At 37.2% G+C, this 21,673-nt stretch overlaps 1 protein-coding gene across 4 annotated transcripts in view; it reads right to left on the bottom strand.

Annotated features, from left to right (window-relative positions):
• Positions 1–21,673, bottom strand: part of LOC122539163 (cadherin EGF LAG seven-pass G-type receptor 1-like) — a 104,036-nt gene that overhangs the window by 17,901 nt on the left and 64,462 nt on the right. For 3 of the 4 annotated variants that reach the window (XM_043673842.1, XM_043673845.1, XM_043673843.1), the window contains one exon: positions 8,629–8,734. In XM_043673842.1, the coding sequence (XP_043529777.1) occupies positions 8,629–8,734 (106 nt within the window). Of the gene's footprint in view, positions 1–8,628; positions 8,735–8,795; positions 8,851–8,965; positions 10,450–21,673 lie in introns of those variants that run through there. The other variant, XM_043673844.1, reaches the window with a different exon arrangement.

Raw genomic sequence — 21,673 nt, 5'->3', positions numbered from 1 at the left:
TATTTTCTCAGTTTTAACTATATTTCATCTATAACCCAGGCAAAACAAATAATGAATTTATTACTTCTCAATAATTTCCATCCAATGATATCACCGACGAAAAGAAAGCGACGAATTGTTGTACACGGTTTGGTCACTCGTTATGGTCCGCAGTCAGTTGCCAGCGCAACTACTGGAAGCGATCAAAATGACTAATTCATAATTTTTTTTTTTTTTTTGATTATTACAGATGCAAAATAGTGTATTTTTACAGGTCTAAATGATTTTTTTATAAAATTTATCATGAATAAAAATTTGTGCATTCTATTGTATCTCTATTTCTTTCACTTTAATATCTCTGACGAAAATTCGGTGCTTTAGTGTCCTAGTAGTAGTTCCAGTGTTAAGAGCACAGTTGACACGTTTTCAACAACAAACTGTTGCCAGCTGTCGCGATCCAATGATATCAACATTAATAAAATACTCGCGATTGCGCGATATCAATTCAATCGCGGGTATTATCAGACTTAAATCCGGTAATGAGATATATTGCTGCGAACGATTGGACAGAGGGAACATCGAATTCGAAAGAGAGAAGTGGCCATCGGCGAAGTCGATGGCCGAGGGGTATTGCATGGAAAGAAAACGTAATCAAAATCCAAGCGTAATCGAGCGTTGCGGTGGCGGGGCTAGGGGGGATAAAAGTCGATGAAAGTCGGTCCCTTTAACTCTCGGAGGAAAAGAGACCGAGAAGAAAATCCCTTTGTTGCTGCACCGAGTCGATTCATGCGGGTGGAATTAATGTGTAACTCTTTCGCTTTTTATCTCTTAGTCGTGTTCGCAACTTTGCCCAATGAGAATAATCGTTTAATGTTACTTTATAAGAATAAAAAAGTGTGCACAGCTGCCCTGTAATCGGTTTTCGCAACCATAAATGAAGATTCGAGTGTCGCGAGTGAATGAACACGTACTTTGTGTTAATATTAATTTATTGAATTAAATACTAAAATTAATTAATGACAACTTGAACAAGAAGAGAAATTTTCATCCACGAAATATAGAGAGCTTGAATTGAAAGTATAGAGAAGTTTGATGATAATTAAAGATATAATCGAGCCGTGCACGTGCAAATGGATTCTGCATTAATTCAAGAGAAAGCACTCGGGCCACGTACGAAGAGAGATTGTGAAAATTTTATCTGATTATCAGATATGCAGTGTATTCTTTTATGTAATAAACATTCGTTTATTACGAAAACTGTTTAATTTCCATTTGATTTATCGCACGATTGCAGATTTGGTTCTTCCAGATCGATTATCCGAAAAACCGCTTACCCGAACAAATGGGGGATTTATCTCCCAATTAGTTCGGATAATCGACGGTCTGCTGTATTCATTTTCGATCGGTATTCAAAGTTCGATAAATTGACGAGAAAGAAAGAGATAAGCTTCGAGGGCTAAAGAGGAGCAGGCATCAATCTTCGAATCAATCGTTGATTCAGTCGCGAGAAAGATTGCTCGATTGTTTCTCAAACAAAATTTCACACGTACCGTGACAGTTTATAACATTTCTCGAGAAGCAAACGTGTCTTCACCTGTACTGTTCCACGTAACGTAAAAAAACACCTCAAAGTAAAATGAACGATGCATTTCAAAAGCAGAGGCTTCGAGCTCTCAAATCTTTGATAAAATATAAAAAGACACCTATGATATATTGTAGAAGAAGACTTTCTATAATAACTCTCTTGTATAGCAGTCATCGTGCGCGATTCTATCACCAAAGTGGTCAAAATGACCAATTTGTAACTTTTGTTAGCCGCGTAAACAGTGTGTGTTTTAAAGATACAAATAAAAACTCGTGTACACTTCATTACATTACAAAGTTTCTTTACTTTTTTATTTTCAATGTCCCTGATGGAAATTTTATGCTTTAATAGTCGATAATTCTATTGTCAAGTCCACGAGTAGCGATAGAAATTGCGAGGTGTTGTTCCTTCATGCGGGATCCAACATGGCGGAAATCCAACATGGCGGAGTCCAACATGGCGGAGATCGCACAGATGTCGCTGCGCGCGACTGAACGCGGTTTTATGCGCGAAGACGAAGAAACGAAGCGATCGAAATCAACAAACGAAGCGACAAACGAAGACAGGCAAATTTACAGAGCTGAACGAACGTATTACGTATTTACATTCATCATTTAATGCGAAGCATGTTTTCGAGGAATGGCGGAGAAGCAAGGTTGCTCGGTCTTAAAAACCAATTACCTCCGAAAGCGCAGGTTCAATTTCAATGGATATAGAGTAGAGACGCTTGGACTTTTCTCTCTCCATTTTCTTTCCCTTCGCGTCCACGAGCGTAATCACGACGCTTTATCTTTTCGTGTGCTTCGCCGTGCAAATTCGATTTTCAATTAAGCCCCGATGGACACGGGGAAATGGTCGTGGAGAAAGTCCCACGGGCAGCAGGCATTGTCGAAAGTTAGGAAGCTGACAAGACGCGGCGAAAGCTTTTCAGATGTATGAAAAAAGTTGTAATTGGTTGGGGGAAGAGTCGAAGTTTTTTCATTCCAGTTGGCTGTCCGCGTGTTTTGTCGCGTATGATGTCTCGAAAATACATGGATCTATCGATGAAGTTCGTTTGATCGATAGATCCTTTGAAGAAAAAAAAAAAAAAAACAGAAAAATTGTAAAATCGAAATTTAGCGAACTGATTACGACGTATGAATAATAGGCAACTGTTTTGAGAAGAGCTTCTACTCTGAAACTAGATAAAGAAGACAGCTCCATATATTTGGGCAACTTTTAAGCAAATATCGTTGATAAAACAAGGCAAATTTCACCTCGTGGCTGGTCGTAAATAATGCATGCTTTACGGATAAAGTTTTCACCCCTGCTCGGGGTAAAACTTTATAGATTTATACTGACGTTACCGCGACTACAGTTTTCCAAACTTTCTCACCTACATATATATATATATATATATATATATATATATATACATATATGCTGTAAACGCGACGTTTTCTTCTTCTTCTTCTTCTTCTTCCTCGGCCCTTCTAATCCACGGAGTTCAAAATGATCCCAGGAACGAGTCTACAGTCAAGTTGGAGGAAACTTCGTAATTTAAAAGTTATTTCAGGTGCGCAAGTTACGTGAATCACCCTGTATAATATTAGGTTAGCTAAAAAATAACTGTATTTTTATTCTAATAGATGAACGTATCCTAAAATGTCGATTACAAAATGGAAACTCAAACAAAAAGAAAAAAAAAAAAAAAATGGAAGGAGGAACTCTTTTCGTCATACTTCGCCGTACACCATTTCCGAAAATGGGGAAAGAAACGCTGCGCAAGCTCGTAAAAAAATTGTCTTGCATGGTGAAGAAGCCTTCGAGACTAGAATTGGCTCGCTGAATTTTACTGCAAATAGTTTTCGGAAAAAAACGGTAAGAACTTCTTGAGAGCGTAGTCGCGAAATTGCCAATCGAAGGATGGCGAAAGGAAAATCGAACGAAATGTTGGACGCGTTAATAAAGTTTTCGTCTCTTCTTCGCGAGAAAGTTCGCCACAAAGAGAGAATTTCTGGCCAACTTACTATGAAATTGTAATCATCCTGTACGAGTTATTATTATTATTATTGTTACACATGAATTTATTAATTACATTTATTAACTGTATATTAATTATATTATAATTTATATAATAATTATTAATTACATTATTAATTACATTACTGCCCAAATACGGAATTATCGTCAAGAAATAATAACGGGAAAATCGAGTTGGTATTAAATAAAGGTTAAATAAAGAAAGAAATTAAGGAAGGTGAAAAAGAAAGACAATTCCTTGTAGAAGGTATTCTTCAGTCTGCGTCGAATGTTAAATAAAAAGTTAAACGCTTAATTGGCCCCTGTAATTTCCAAACTTATCGCTCGCGTGCCCACACCGGTCGGCCGTTCAAAAGTCCATCGCCAACGAGGGTGAATAAATGATTCGATAAAGTTCACAATCCCGTTCGCTAGATTTCTCGTTTCTTTCGCCAGAGGGATCTTTCCGGAGTTTTTCGAAGAAACTGAATTAATCACGCGTGTCTTTGAGGGCACGGGAAAAATTCGCGCGAAAGTCGGGGGAGAGGACGTTACGACTCTCCTCTTTCCTTCTCCTCCTCTTCACACCGATTACGAGAACTCTGTAATTGAAAGGGCCGCGGCTGTAATTTCTAATTTTCGCGGGAAAACGTTTTCTCCGACGAACGGTGCGAGCGACCGTTTAAAACGGCTCAGAGTTTTATTGACTTTGGGATACAGCATACTGCATTGCAGGTGTTCGAACCTTCGTCGCGGTTTTTGTTCCAAGTGCTCGTCGCGGGAACGATCGGCGAAAAGAGAGAGGAAGAAGAAAAAAAAAAGAAAAAGAAATTCGATCGACGCCGCTGCCAGTTCATCGACGGTTTCTCCCAACTGCGTGAATTTCGTAGACTAGTCATCTCGAAAGGTGTTTTCGTAACGCGTCGTCGTCGTTATCGTCTTTGTGGCGAGCGATTTTACGACCGCGGCTCGTTAGAACTTGGTCGCGTCGTTATCGCGACGTTAACTTGGAAACGTTGAGCCAAAAAATGGGATAACAATCCCGAGGGGGGCTTTGGCTAATTCAACCGCCCCCCCTTCCCTCCCAATTTCGCGCGCGAAACGATTCACGAGCGGAGTGAGTCAAAGATAACGGTAAAATGTGGGCGCTGCGAAGCGTTGAGCTAGGTGAAAATCTGGTAAGAACAGTAGAGGGTGGTTCATTTAAGTGGGGCCCCTGAAATTACTACCATTACTACTATTGTATAGGATGAATAGAAAATGGTGTTCGTAACTTCTAGGGTAGATAGTACTCGTGTATTAAATTATAAACGATCCTTTGTTTCGTAATATCGTGTGTATGCTGCAAGAAAAAAAAAAGTGTAATTATATGAAAATAATATGAATGACCTTGAAAAGTCCTTGGCGGGAAAAAATATTTTTTGCACTTATTGGATACCGTTCATGTTGGGCAGATAAAATATGTTTTGCATTGTCACAATTCGAAAAGATATTTGGGTGGCCTCACTTAAGTGGACCAACCTGTATATGCTTATATTACATATACAGTATATATACAATATACAGTACATACAATATACAGTATATACAGTATATACAATATATGCAATATACAGTATATACAATATACAAAATATGCAATATACAGTATACACAATATACAATATATGCAATATACAGTATATACAATATACAATACATATAACATACAGTATATACATTATACAATATATGCAATATACAGTATATACAATATACAAAATATGCAATATACAGTATATGCAATATACAAAATATGCAATATACAGTATATACATTATACAATATATGCAATATACAAAATATGCAATATACAGTATATACAATATACAAAATATGCAATATACAATATATGCAATATACAGTATATACAATATACAATACATGCAACATACAGTATATACATTATACAATATATGCAATATACAATATATACAATATACAAAATATGCAATATACAGTATATACAATATACAATATATGCAATATACAGTATATACAATATACAATATACAAAATATGCAATATACAGTATACACAATATACAATATATGCAATATACAATATATACAATATACAATACATACAACATACATTATATGCATTATACAATATATGCAATATACAGTATATACAATATACAATATATGCAATATACAGTATATACAATATACAAAATATGCAATATACAGTATATACAATATACAACATATGCAATATACAATATATGCAAATATAATATAAATATACAACATATGCAACATACAATATAGATATAATCAAATGTTAATTCTTACTGAAACATCCTGTATAAGTATCTTTATCTATATTATACCATATTATAATTATATTTAAATATACGTACATATACAATAATTGTATTGTATGTATACATATATATATATATAATCTTCGCTGCTTTGCAGAAAAACCTTTATTCACATAAAGGCAGTTTGTTCTCTCTGTTTCCCCCAGGCAAATCCATCGCGAAAACGTCAGAGAACGTCCCAGAAAGTAAAAGAATTCAGGAGATCTGGCGGCGTAATTACGGGAAAGAAAGAGATAAGTGAGGGAAAGAAGCGTGAGCGAGGGGCAACGGATGTACACGCTGTTGAGGCGTGGACGTCGAAACGATATATGTACTTGGCACGCCAACCCCTTTTCCGCTACACGCCACGGGTACTTACGAGTCCCCTAATGACGTGGCCATGTTTTTTCAGCGAAGAGGGAGTAAGGCTGTTAAGCAGCGCACATGTGTACACATGCACGCACAAGAGGGAGAGAGCGAGGCAGCGGTTGTTTCTGGCAGAAACCGCTTGTCTCTCCGTTTGCACTTTGGCGTTTTCAGCGCGGAATGTCGCGCCAAGAGCCAGGAACCACCGGCATCGAACGGAATTCCCTGGCTTTTGTTCAACTCTGGCATACTGCCGTGATGATTCCATATACTATATACAAGTATATGTACGGGTACATGCACACGGTACATGTAGGCAAAATTTCCAAGCCGTTTCCTATTCTCCCTTCGGGGAGAAACAACGTTCCTCGCGTGGTTAGTCTGATCTCTTTCGATTTCGAGATCGGGTTGCTTCGCTTTTTCTCCTCTTTCCCAAAAGGAAAGAGCAAATCCCTTCAATCCTTCAAACAAAAATTTAACCTAGAACCTAACCGAAACCTTTAATCCAATCTAACCTAACCTAACCTAACTGAAAGGTCTAATCTAAAACCTAACCTCTAGTCTAAAGTTTCTTTTTTAAACAAACTTTAATCCTTCAAATAAAAATTTAACCTAGAACCTAACCAAAACTCTAATCCAATATAATTTAGCTGAAAGTCTAACCTAAAACCTAGCCTCTAGTATAAATTTTCTTCTTTAATCAAACTTCTCTTTTTTAAACAAATTTTAATCCTTCAAATAAAAATTTAACCTAGAACCTAACCAAAACTCTAGTACAATCTAACTTAGCTAAAAGTCTAACCTAAAACCTAATCTTTAGTCTAAATTTTCTTCTTTAATCAAATTTCTTTTTTAATCAAACTTTAATCCTTCAAATAAAAATTTAATCTAAAATAACCAAAACTCTAATCTAATCTAACCTAACCTGACTGAAAGTCTAACCTAAAACCTCATCTCTAGTCTAAATTTTCTTCTTTAATCAAACTTCTTTTTTTAAACAAACTTTAATCCTTCAAATAAAAATTTAATCTAGAACCTAACCAAAACTTTAATCCAATCTAACCTAAAACCTAACTTCTAATCTAAATTTTTAAGAGATTAACAGTTATACATATAGCTGGTCTTTTTCGAATTGCAATAGAATCAGAAAAATTTCTCATTACAAGAATTTCTTACAGTACAAGTATTCCACTATCGAATGGAAGGAATAAAAAAAAAAAGCTCGTTTTGATGGCTGAGATGTACTATGTATTTTTAATATGCGATTTCTCCAAAATGCGTCAATAGATGCCGTGGTGGAAGGATTAAAAAGATAACTCCGCCGTATGAAATCGCAATAAGGTCTAAATGAAACTCTGAATGCTATTCGTTTTCAGTTCGCTGTGGTATTTCATTTATTTCGTTCCTCTTCCCCGATAATTATTACGTGCAAATACAACCATACCAGCGGCATAAATAACCATATAAGAATACACGAAATATTTCTAAAAAGAAATATTTCTAAAAATAGGTAATCGTGTAAAAAATGTATGTTCCATTTTAAAATAATAATTAGCTACGTTAATTTAGATTCACTGACTTCTTTTAGCATGCTATTATATTTCAAAATATATATTTAATAAATAAAATAATAAAAAATGACTTGTCCATTGTATTATATATTTGTTGTTCGTGCATGTAAGAGAATATATGTACAGGGTGGCAAAAAGGTTTCTTAATCATTTAACACTGCGAACGCGTACGTCCTAACAGCGACTTTATGATTCTGAGACGCGTAGATGTCTATTTCACGTAATTTTCGTATTTCGCTAACGTTTAATTTATTTTATTATAGTTGCAGCGTCAGCGTGAATCTAAATAATCAAATGATAAGACTAACTGTCAAAATTATTCGAAATATAAACAACCACGCGTCCAAAACTATAAAGTCGCTGTTAGCGTTAACTTTATTGCATTAGGTTGCAACCTATGGTTCTTTGGAAAAGTTTTATCTTCACGATGAGTAGAATACAATGCAAAAAAAAAAAAAAAACATTTGAAACTTTTCTTTCAATCCTGTACTTATGTTTTTTATTTTAATTCTAACAGAAACTCTAACAGTAGCTCGTTAGGAAATAACAAGTGTACTCATTACAAAAATGGTAAAGGGTAAGAATGCACAGGTACTACACGTTAACGTAGTTAAAAAATAATAAGGAACGATCAGGAACAGAGTCACAAGTATAAAAGATTTCACGTAGTAGTACGATAAAAAAAAAAAAAATATATATATTGATAGTAAAAACATTGAATGCTTAAACCAAAGAACGTTTAAATCAAAGAATCCTTGGAAAAAGCTGTCGAAACTTGCCTGAACGCCACCCACGCCGACGATGAAGAGCAGTTGAACCATGAAGAGAGCTGCCAAGAGATTCATAAGGGTCGTGCCTGCAAGGCTTCTCAAGTCCGAGAACAGGCTGAAACAGAACGAAAACGGTTTTCGACTTTCGTCCCTCCTAGCCGCTAGAATATACTAACCTCGAAACGAAAGTCGCGCTGACAGCGACCATACGTTCCAAGGATAGTACTTTTACTGACGTTGCAAGGATGTAATTAAAAAAAAAAAAGAAAATTATATTCTATCAATTTCACGGAACTTCCGTTCGGTAACTTATTTTGACGTGAAGGTACTGCAGTGTTCTGCTCACTTTTGTCCTTGTTTTGTTGCTTGTACAGTGTGTTCAAAGATGGAAAGCACGTCTCGTCGTTCATTGTTAGAAATTGGACACAATATCGATCGTATGCGTAACAGTATATTAGGTTCTCTTCTTTCCGCGCAAAGTGTAACGAAATTTCACAAAAAAAAAAAAAGAATATTTTTCTTCCAGATGGCTCTCGCGTTCTTATTGAACACCCTGTATATCCCTCAGTCCCTCAGACTGGTACAAGACGTATTCCTAACAACGGTACCAGAAACACGTGGACAAGCGTGGTGTTTCTCGCACGTTTAAGTAAGCAGATTACAGAATTTGCATTCGAGCCTCGGGGACAGAGTGGCAAAGCGGAGAAGCGCAAGATAATGTTGCAACCGTAAATTCGCGACTACCAGCGTCAAAGGTGAGACCTCTCGCCTTGCCTGGCAGGGGAATTGTTACATTATACGTCGTCTAATTGTTGTATATTGTTGTATATTGTTGTACATTGTACGATGCACGCGCGGAAAGAAGAAAATTGGAATTTTGTTGTCGTCGGGGGAGGGGAGAAAATTTTCGGAGATTTCGCGCGCGAGGCATTGAAAACTTGAATCGGCTTGAGTCAAGAATTCGCCGGTCGTGAATAATTTATAAATCAAAGCTAGCCGAGGTTGGTCAAGGTGAAGTCTACCCTCTCTCTCTCTTTCCCTTTTTTCGTCTGGTTTAGTGGAAACTACTAAATCGCGGACGTGCCAGCATACACAGCCACCGTGTTCTCTCCGTGGAAAATATCATTACGAATTTCTTTTTCCCGCTGGAGACCGTGAAACAGAGACAGGCTGTTGAGACGAACGTACCGTACATGTGTGTGTGTAATAGGAACGTTGCAACACGCTATTCGTCATTTCGAAGGAAATCCTCGAGATTGCTTCCTCGACAACCACTGTGCGACTGCATGCATTCAGAGTTGGACAGTGATAACTTTGGTAATCAGTTACTAAATAGTAGTCGCATCATCGATCAATTAATGTGTCTGTACGTAGAAAATTAAATCGTCGATTTTGATTCATTTCTGTCAATAATTTTTAAATCGTTGGACGTATTCATTTATATTTCATCACGATCTGCACGGCTGAACGATAATCAATTACTTCGCAATCACTTCTACGATCAATTGCTAAATAGTAATTACTTGAATATTAATCGTGATCATTCATAAATTAATCACTGTTAAAACGAATCAGTGATCTTGATATACTTTTGTTATTTTGTAATTGTTGGTCAGTAATTTTTGAATTACCAGATGATTAATTTATGTTCTGTAATAGTAATGTCGTGTTATTTCTTTACATTGCCATAACACGTTCAAACACGTTAATCACGTAGGGTTGTACCGTTCGATATAATTAAATGTTATTGTTAAATCGCGTGCAATTTGAGTGGTAGATCCATTAGTAGATCAAAACTAGTGAAAATAGAATATTAATGGAAGAATGTTTAAATCGATTTATTAAAGTTTATCACTCTCTAATATATTTTTAACATGAGAATGAATTTTGATTATTCGGCAAGTTTATCGTTAAAACTTATCTTCATCATCAAGCCTTACGGAAGATTATGGCAATAACGACTCGAGAATTACAGGATGTTCCGTATCATGTGAAAAGTGAAGCACGGAGTGATTCTTCGTGAAAAATTAAGTCGAAAATGTAGAATAAAATTTCTTCGTCGAAAACTTCGTTTTCGAGAGAATCGAGTTTGAAAATTTATCAAGTACGCTGAAGTTTAACTAATTCCAGAGTTCACGGAAAAGAATGATCAACAGGAGATTATTCCGTTAATTATTAATGATTACTCTGTAATTTTTTCGCAAGATGCTTCGTTTTCGTGAAAACTAAGTTTGAGAATTTATTAAATATACGTGTATCGAGGCGAACGAAACTCTCGACGAAACATGTTCCAAATCTGTTCTAAAATGAAAAAATGTTATTTTACTTTTTCGAGTTATTTCTTCGTAAGGAATCGTCCTCTGTTCTATTTAGCACACGCTACAGAATATCCTGTATATAAATAAGACTCTCAACTGATGGAAAATTTTTCGAACGCATCCTGATAAAATTGTAGAATTGTGCACGTTCCAAAACAATGCAAATAACAAACACGTCGTTTCTACAAAATATACACAGTATATTTGCTGATAGAAGTAAACTACCGATACAATCGTAATCGAAAGTGTAATCATTTCACGATCAATGACGTTGATTGCTTCCTTCATTCATTAATCAGCAATTACTAACTGTTTGACTGATACTCTGATTCCACATTAATTATAATCGTTAATCGTTAATCAGATTACATTTAATCAGATTCAAAATTGTTGCGTTCCAAAATTGTAACGTTATACGGAAATAGGAATGGCCAAGATTTGAAAGACCAACGAGTGGAGTGCAACCAACTACACACACACGTGTACATGTATACTTACACTATATGCATCCGAGAGACGCGCGAAATTAAAACAGATGGAGTATTTCCGCTAAAATAGAAATTTCTCGCTCGTGAGATACGTCGACGGAGATTGTAGGAAATAAACAGTACGTACGATAGTAGATAGTGGTCCGTGCGTTTCGTATCGATTTCGCGGCGCGCACCAAAAAATGAAGTAGCTACGTAATGCCAGTGTGCTTTTAACATCTTGCCACGCACATCGAGAATTTTTTGTACCAAAATTGCAATATTTCCTCAGTTTTAAGTATATTCAAGTATAATCCAGGCAAAACAAATAATAAATTTATCACTTCTCAATAATTTCTATCCAGTAGTAGTGATATCATACCGACGAGATCAAAAAGAGAGCGACGAATTATTGTATACGGTTTAGTCACTCGTTATGGTCCGCAATCGGTTGCCAGCGCAAGTGGTTAACCTCTTGCCACGCACGTCGACAATTTTTTGTTCCAAAATTGTAATATTTTCTTAGTTTTAAGTATATTTAAGTATAATCCAGGCAAAACAATAATAAATTATAAATTTATTAATTATTGTCAATAATTTCTATCCAGCGATATCGACGAGTTCAAAAAGAAAGCGACAAATTATTGTGTACGGCTTGGTCACTCGTTATGGTCCGCAATCAGTTGCCAACGCAAGTGGTTAACCTTTTGCCACGTACGTCGAGAATTTTTTTGTCTCAAAATTGCAATATTTCCTCAGTTTTAAGTATATTTAAGTATAACCCAGGCAAAACAAATAATGAATTTATCACTTCTCAATAATTTCTATCCAGTAGTAGTGATATCATACCGACGAGATCAAAAAGAGAGCGACGAATTATTGTATACGGTTTAGTCACTCGTTATGGTCCGCAATCGGTTGCCAGCGCAAATGGTTAATGCGTTAAAGCAACACGGGGAAAGTTTCCCTCGTTGCTGGCGAACGGAAGAAAGGAAAAGTAATGGAATTGAATTCCGGGAGGGGGCGGAGAACGAGAGAGAGGGAGAGAAAGAGAGAAGGAAACAAACGGAGCTTATTTAAGAAAGAAAGTTTGTCGAAAACCTAGGTTTCCTTCGGTCCGAGTTGATATCAAACCTATCCTATCGTAATCTCACCCAGATTTCTCATTAAATTTTCCATTCGATTTCTCTCTCTCTTTCTTACTCGAGAGTTTCTCTCTTTCCGGAAATTTTCATCGTTCCGTTTCTTCGGCGGCCTTTCGTATCGCGTTCCAACGGGGTTTTATTTATACTCGGTGACCGGTGCTGAATTATTTGCATCTTTTGTTTTTCAACGCAAATGCCGGGGGGGATGCTCGCGCGACCGCTGAAACGAAAGCTCTGTTTCATTTTCTATTTCGATGACCACGATACTCCGCTCAAAGGGTGAACTGTGTGACTGCAATGAGAGCGACAGCGAGAGAAAGAGAGAGAGAGAGAGAGAGAGAAAGAGAGAGAGAGAGAGAGAGAAGAGAAAACGAAAGAAAAGAAGAGACGAGGGTAGAAAATGGGAGTAGACTCGGTTTATCGAGTCTACGCGCTGGTAAGCAACGGGCCGCGGCGCTTTATTAAAATTCCTTCGACACCGAAGTCATATCGACTTCGTGGAATTTGAATTGACATCGTGGGCATGTCGATATTTCTCGGGGCTCGTGTACCCACTCACTCAGATTTCGCAAACAGACCGCGCGCGCGGAATAACACATACGGGAAAGAAAATACGCCATCAACGGGAATTTCCAACAAAATTTGCCATGCAGGTACCCCCCTAGCTGGATATGCTCGTCACGACCATCAAAACTACTCTCTCTCTTTCTCTCTCTCTCTCTCTTGCGCCACGTTTCCCGTTTATGAAACGCAGTCAGCGGGAAACGACTGTCTACATATCGCCCCTTTGTTCTCGACGATACACGCTCGAAGGTGGCTCGATATTTTTTTTCTTTCTCTTTTTGTCTTTTTAACTCATGGTGGAACGCGCGTTCTGCTAGCAAAAGGAAAAAAAAGGAGAGAGAAGGAAAAAAAGATCGTTTTCGAAATGGAAACTGTCTGGTCGTTACACCAACAGCATGCCCCCTAATAGGAATCTAGTCCTCAGCTGAAGACAGAAATAATTCTGGAAGGAAACTAATTCTGGAACAACTGGAATGGAAATCCTCGTGTAAACCGTAGTTAACGACAGTTAAAAATGATTTGTTTGAGGAGACAATCCTTATCAAAACATAACAGACAAGGATCGTAACGAGTCATATAAAACTTATTCTCAAGTATCTCCTCAACAAAAAAGATTTCCCAATTTGTGATGTGTGCAAAGTTCAACCAATAGTGGAGCATATTATTGTCCAGTGTAGAAAATACACCGTGAATAGAGATGAACTGAACCCTAAATGACAATACAAAGAATAAAAAATTGGTCCCAGAACTAATACACCTTTTCTAAATCTTAGATTTAATAATGAAAATAAGAAAAAGAATCCTAAAACTAACATAAAATAATTAATCCTAAACTAACACACTTTCTAAAACAATATAACTACATAACAAATTGTAAGATCAAGTTTCTTAGACTAATAACTCATACAAAGTTGATATGACTTTGAATAATGAGAATAAAAAAGAAATCCTGAAACTAATACACCTTCTAAAACAATCTAACCTATAATGATAATAATAATACTTAAACGTATTTAAATAACGAAAATGGCTACAATCTAACCTATAATGAACAATTAAACATATCTGAATAATGAAAATAACTAATCCTAAAACTAACACACTTTCCAAAACTAATCCTAACCTATATCACAAACTGTAGGATTTAGTTTCAAGTTTCAAGTTTCAAGGCTAATAACCTACGCAAGCGGTTGATGCGATTTTAAACAATGAAAGTAAAACAGAGGAGAAAGAACTGTCTGGAAACATTCGGTGAAAAAAAAAAAAAGAAGTTACGACTGAGGGGATCTTTAAATTCTTATTGTTTGAGCAACCCACCTAAAATCCCATCGACGACCTTCCGTTCTTCCCTCGGTGAATAATTCATCCTGAACTGAACTATTCCGGTGGTGACCCGAAGGGATAGGAAACGAAGTGTGGGCGAGGACGAAGGATTACACAGGATTCTTCTTTCGCTCACGGTTCACGAAACGAACAAGAAGGAAACACAGAATGCAAATTGGCCGTGCGTTTTTTTTTTTTTTTTTTTTTTGGAAATTCGCCGTTCAATTTGCTTTAACTCGTCGAGCAACCACGCTCTCGTTTATTTCCGCGAGATAATCGCACCAAAACACTTGTCATTTTGCTACAGGCTGGCCAACTGAAGGAATCAAAAGCTGAAGGGTTTGAAAAAGTCAGAACTTGTTCATTTTCAAAATGGTGGTCGTTTAAGGGATGTTCTTTTTCACACATAATACTGAACAAAATTATCCATTAATTATATTTCCAAGTAAAGAAATAAAAAATTTAAAGACGTATGTTTGTACAATTTTTGTTTTGTATGCCGTGTGGAAGATGGCGGATGGAAAATAGGCTGATTAACCTATCGCAGCGACGCGACGAGGGGAGTGGTCACAAGTTGAACCAATCAATCGATCGATCGATCGATCGAACGAACGAACGAGCAATATCTATGAGGCAGGTTGGCCAACTTCTATTAAATTTCATTTCCTCGTTATCTTTCAGGCCGTTCGTTCGTACCGATCGACTTTTTAATCGTTAATCGAAAGTTTGAGAATCTTATCGGCGAAAAGTGGACGAGAGACGAACAGCAATTCGAATGACGCTATTAAAATTGAAAATATCAGAATCGTTTTTACGTCCCAACCTTTTTATTTCATTTAATTTATAATTCAACTCATTAATTTTATTCAACTTGTCAATATTTTCTAATTTATTCACAGATTCACGCGTGGCATACTGTTTTCAAATTTCGTGCAAGGGAATCTTCAGACATGTTATAGTTCATCGTTCAGCTTTTGTTCGAGTTTCGGTTTATGTAAACGTGATTAACGAGGACAAAAACCTTGCGGAAGAACGTATTGCATTTTGAGTTTCGATGGGATAGTAACACGACTGATATAATTTGCAGTGTGTATGTATATATAAAAAATATATACGTTATATATTATAGATTTTTAGATGTATTATATTTATTATATATTTATTATATATTATATATTATTATATATATAATTTAGTTATTTATTATATATTATTATTATATAGGGTAGGAATAAAAATTTCTATTTGTTTTTAATAAAACATCAAAATAAGAAAAAAAACTAATTTTATTAATTTTTAAATTTTACTAATTTTACTAATTTACTTAAATTTAACTAATTTTATTAATAAAATTTAAGTTGCAAACATGATGAACTTTACATTATATAATAGTGTTTTAAAATTTTGTTACTTCTTTCCTTGTTATTTTGTTATTTTCACCGCCAGAGCATTCGCAAATTTGTGCTCTCCATTTCAGTAGGAAGTGATTTTTGGCCCACCCTGTATATTATCTTTACAGACATCATTACAGACAGAGTACAACTGAACAAGAGAAGAAAAAAAGTTGGAGAAGTCGAAGAAAGAAGGTCACTCGAAGGAGAAATGAATTCGTTTCGGCGATGGAGACAACGGAAGAAATAGTAATTAGTTTTCGATCGTTTCGGTAGCAGGAAGTATTCGAGCATCGAAAGGGCAAAGAAAATCACGTACGACTGATCGATCGCGCGATCCGGCCGGCTTAGCTAAGTTTTTGCGGTCAGCGATTCGGCTGAAATTGATCTGAGGTCGTATCTCGCGATATCTGAAGTTTGCCAACGTACGAAAAGCACACTGGCCCTCCTCAAACAAAACTCCGGATAGCAGCAGCAGCAACGTCGACAGACCTCACAAATAGACGTCCTATTTATATGTATCAGCAAAGTTTCAGAGTTCCTAGTATCGCAGTGGCCCCTGGTTTCGGTTTATCAAATGTTCGATACAAATCAGACTTGGTGAATCGCGTCGAAAGCCTCGATTGCCCGAATCGACATGGAAAAAGTTGGCCAGTGGAATTTGAAAACTCGATGGATCTCGCAACGCGGGAAGTTGAAAATGGATCGTTCGGGGGCTGGAGAAGCAGCCAACAGTTATGGCGTGAAAAAGAGGAAAAATCTGACGCGAAACTGTGAAATTTGCTTCGATTTCAAAATGAGAATTACGGGGAAATCTTGGAAAATTATGCGTTTAACGAACTATCGACCGATTATAAGAGTATAAAAATTCCACTGGAGACGTCGAAGGAAAAAAAAAAAAAAAACTAAGGAACTTTGTAATACAAAAAACTTTTACAATATGAAAACTTTTTGGAAACGGAAAATTGGTTAGTTAGCAACGAAAAAATTTGCCCTAAAACTTGCAGTCGTTATTTGCAATAAGAAAAATATCTTAATCGAAAGAATAATCGTTATCTGATGACTTTTTTTATTCTGACCGTTTATAGTTACCGTGAAGAGCATAATTCTACTAATAACAATGGAAAATTGTGACATGAAAATTTATAACTGATATAACTCTGTGAAAAAGAAGGATCGTGTAGCAATCCACTTGGTCCAGAGTTTAAAGAGCTTCTACTTTGATAGTCGTGAATTCGTTCCTTTTGAAGATGATTTTTACATTACGCAGCGGGTGAAAAACTGAAGGCACATTTTCCACGAAAATCGTAAAAATTCAAAACGTGTGTAAAAATATGAAAAGTTTCTTTCCGTGACTAGATCCATCGTCATTTTGAAGATTAAAGTTTCTCCCTTGAAAAAATTGTTCTACAATTTTTTTATCTTTTACCATTTTACTGATTATTGAATATTAGGGTTACACGACAAAAAACTCGAAAATCCCAACACTTTTGTCATCTGACCCTAACGTTCCAGATTCGCTAATATGATGAAAAAAAATCGCACGGCGAGTTTCGTAGTAAAGAAAAAAACTTCAATCTTCAAACACCATGGTAGATCTAATCATGAGAAAAATTTTTTAATGTCTTTTACACGAGTTGGAATTTTTATAATTCTTGAGAAAAACGTACCCTCAGTTTTCCACCTGTTACGAGATATAAAATCATCTTTGAAAAGAACAAATTCACGCTCATCAAAGTACAAGCTTCGTACATTAAAATGAGACCAAGTGGATCGTTATGTGATCCTCTTCTACGAGGTTAGGTTCAGCTTAGGTTTACGTTAGTGTCCTCAGTTTTCCACCTGTTACTTGATGTAAAATCATCTTTGAAAAGAACAAATTCACGCCCATCAAAGTACAAGCTTCGTGCTTTAAAATGAGACCAAGTGGATCGTTATGTGATCCTCTTTTACGAGGTTAGGTTTACGTTAGTGTCCTCAGTTTTCCACCTGTTACGTGATGTAAAATTATCTTTAAAAAGAACAAATTTACACTTGTCAAAGTACAAGCTTCGTGCTTTGAAATGAGAGTGGATCTCTCTTTACGAGGTTAGGTTTAGATTAGATTTAGGTTATGTTAAGTTAGTTGAAATTATCGACACAATTTTTCACTATTATTTGATATTTACAGTTCTGTTCTACAGTCAGCTGATATCAATTTCCTCTACCGCTTATCCGTAGAGGTGCAGGTCGTGCAAATTTTACAATTTTGACTTCTTTATATCGAATCGCCGGAGGATCGCGCAAAAAACGAGAAGATTACGTATCTCGCCTGAAAGCTCTCCCGTGATATCGCGACTTTCTCTTCGTTTCTCGCTCCTCCTCTTCCTTTCCTTTTCTTTTTCTTCTATCCCAGTCGGATCTGATAAAACTCTTTTCAAACTCGCCGGCTGGTATTTTCGTCCGGTTGGAAATTCACCGACGGCGAGCGAGAAGAAGATCACCGTGCCACGTATACAGGAATTCAGAAAGCCTCGGGATCTCGATCTCACGTCGCACTCGTTCGCAAGAGGGGCGGGGTTATCTCCCCGTTGCCCCAACGAGTCGACGTAAGCTGTCAACTATCTCGTCTGAACGACGAGAAACGACCGGAACGTCGTTGAATATAGGAACGGAAGGGAAGAAAATACGCCTGGGCGAGAGGAGATAGACACGGGGCGGGGGGAAAAAAGGCGAGCTTGCAATTACGATTCCTTGGAAATCCAGGCCACTGTCCCTCACGTCAGGAGAGGAGGAGTCTCGTTTGGACAATGCCGCGTTGAATTCCGTGTTTTACCTTTCGGCGCTGTTCTACCCGTCCATTCATCGAGAGGGTGAATTTCACCCTTCGCCGGGGGATGATCAACAAACCGGGCAAAAAGCCAGCCGTAGCAAGGGACTAATTAGTTCCCTTTCTTTTCCACAACGCAACGAGTTGTTGCACTCAGTTCCCACTCTCGTCCGTCAATTTGCCAATTTGCCAATTTCGATTCCTCGCGTACTTTCGTTGTCTCTGACGATGATTCTGTTGTGAAACACGTAGCAAAAAACAGCCGCCTCGCGTTTCGAATCGAAATTCGCACGCAATCGGAACTGCAGCATTTTTTCCTTTCTTTCTCTTTTTTTTATTTTTTTATTTTTTTATTTTTTTTTATTTCCATTGGTCGCGCGAAAATATTGGCCGCGCGAATCCGCGGTTCCCGATGCAAATGTAATTTTCACTCGCGGTCAATTGGACCAGCCGAAATTCGTCCGACCGTGACGAATTATCGCCGCGAGAAACGTGCAAACGTATTTATTATCGCCGCACGTTTGCAATTAGTTGTAGTAAAATGCGTCTCGTTGTTGGATCTCAATGAAATTAAATCATATCATCTCGATAGAAATATCTATCGAAGTATATAAATTTTAGTATTTTTTATTAAATTTTAATAATTTTAGTATAGAAATATATAGAAAAATTTAGAAATGTCTATTGTAATGGAGATGTTCCGTGTACATTTGTATGCAAGTATATCGTGTGGATATTTAAATTTTCGCGGGTCAGTGTGAAAGACGAAAATTCGATTGTATTCAATTCGAAACATTTCTAAAAAAAAAAAAAAAAAAAAAAAAAAAGGAATCGACGAAGCAACGGGATTAATTTTCACTCTTTGCTGAGCGTTACGTATCGCGTGACAAAATTCCATCATGGTGACGGATCCACGATTGGATCTCGCCATCACTCGTACCCGTTACATCCGCTTATATACGGCATATCTTTTAATCCGTTGGCCAATCGTTATGCACACCGAGAGAGTGAGTGTATTTTTTAATGGACAAAAAGAAAAAAAAAAAGGAAAAATTGCAAAATGGCTTGTTACTCAGTCTTGGTACTCGGTAAATCGTTTCACTGGAAGTTCGTGTCGTGACTCCATTCGACAAATTCTTTGACAAATTTTGATTGTCGAAAGTAAAGTGGAGGGAAAGTCCAGTCGGTAAAGAAGTTTGGTAAAGCACGCTGCGCAACGTATTCGTCCGTGACGATGAAATGAAAAAGAACTGGTAATTGAACGAGAGCAGCGGCCGAGAGAAAGGGCACGACTTCTCGAAATGTGGAGTCGCGTAACTAAATTAGAGAGTCGCAGAAATTTTAGCACAAGTGAAAAAAATTGGTATCAATATTATACGTGGTGGAAAGATCAGTACGAATGTTTGGCCTTGTATTTAACACATGATAAAATTATACAGTGGTCCTCAGTTAAAGGCTCGCACTTTTCCCCCACTACTTAAGCATCCGCCGCTATCCCCACCAATTCTTGGAATTGGAACTATCCCCACTCTACACTACCTTACCGAGCGAGCGCGTGAGAAATGAAACAAAACGAGCGATATACGATACACCGATATTTCGGTATATCGATCAAAGTTGGGCACATACTCAATTTATATGTATATGTAATACGATTATAATCATATTATGTGTATTGTTAATTTAATATCGATGAAAACGTAACAAGACCTTTATTCAAGGTTTCCATTCCAATTACTTTCATAGGAATTTCAATACATTTTAGAGAAATTTAGATTAATTACAATTGCATATATAATTATTGCTTTGTTATAATTCATTGATTTATTTAGTTTAAATGTATGCGTGCATTAAATTTAAAATAGTTTGAACGTATTTCGTTTAAACAAAATGTTAAAATATCGAATTTCTTTACAATGAAATAATGTAGCGAACAATACTGGAATTCAACGCACGCGCCTGGCTGGTATCGGTATAGTAACAGTTTCACGCTCATCCCCACTCTTTCCTTCGGTGCCAATTGGCAGAATAGACCTTCCCACTTGAGCGTCCACATTCAGTCCCCAAACTGTGAATATTTAACCGAGGATACTACTACTGTATCTACACGTGTACCAAAAATTTTCTTTACGATCAGCAAATATTTTAACCCGTATTCCTAGTTTATATAGTTCTCTCTCTAGCCAGGCTCGCGAAAATATTTGCTCGAGCGAAGAGGGTTGCCAAATGGAAAAGTTTAAGAAGCCCTGGAAGTAGTAAAGCAGGTGAAAAGGGTGATTCGAGGAGAAAGGATCGAGCGGGAGTTGCGGTGTATCGGCTCCTCCGAGGGAAGTGGCCACAGTTTAGGTTAGGTTTCTCGCCCCGTGGTACGTGACTCCGTCGGTAAAGGGACAAAGAGAGCAATTAACCAGGCGCTGGTGGAATAGCGATAAACTTTCGGAAACGTACCGTTTCTCCATCCGTCGGGACAGGGAAGGTGCAAACGAACGAATCACGTGAAAACCGTAAATACGGGGCGATAAACCGTAACCACGTGAGACGGTTGCGCGAAATCCTGCGAAACGTGGAAAAGGGGCAAAATAAAGTGAGCGCTTGCTTCCTCGAATTTCAAGAGAGAGCTCGGCTGACCCACGGTTGCTTTATGGTTTGCAACCAGTGGGAAAGTTTCCGGTAATTTATATCGCGTCGAGTCCTCGGACTCGCCTTTTGTCCCCCCCTCCAAAAAACCAGCAACGTTATACGTATTCGACGACGCACGTTTACCTAGTTTTTGAGAGAGGAAAGTATACGGGGTGTTTCGTAACTTGTGGGACCCACTTCGGGAGCTGATTGTACGCCTAAAAATAATGAAAAAAAGTCATGTAAATATAAGCCCTATCTGTCTTTATTTATGAGATATAATGAATTTTACATAAACAGAGTAAACTCTAGTAAACTCTAGTTTCACCAGGGATGATATATTCAATTTTCATAATAATCATAATTGGGATGAAGAAAACCCACACGTTGTTGTGCATTCAAGACATCAACACCAGTT

Source organism: Frieseomelitta varia, unplaced genomic scaffold (assembly GCF_011392965.1).
Source record: "Frieseomelitta varia isolate USP_RPSP 00005682 unplaced genomic scaffold, Fvar_1.2 scaffold_192, whole genome shotgun sequence".
Classification (NCBI taxonomy): Eukaryota; Metazoa; Arthropoda; class Insecta; order Hymenoptera; family Apidae; genus Frieseomelitta; species Frieseomelitta varia.
The sequence above is the reverse complement of the archived record's forward strand: the minus strand, read 5'-3'. Positions and strand labels throughout refer to the sequence as shown.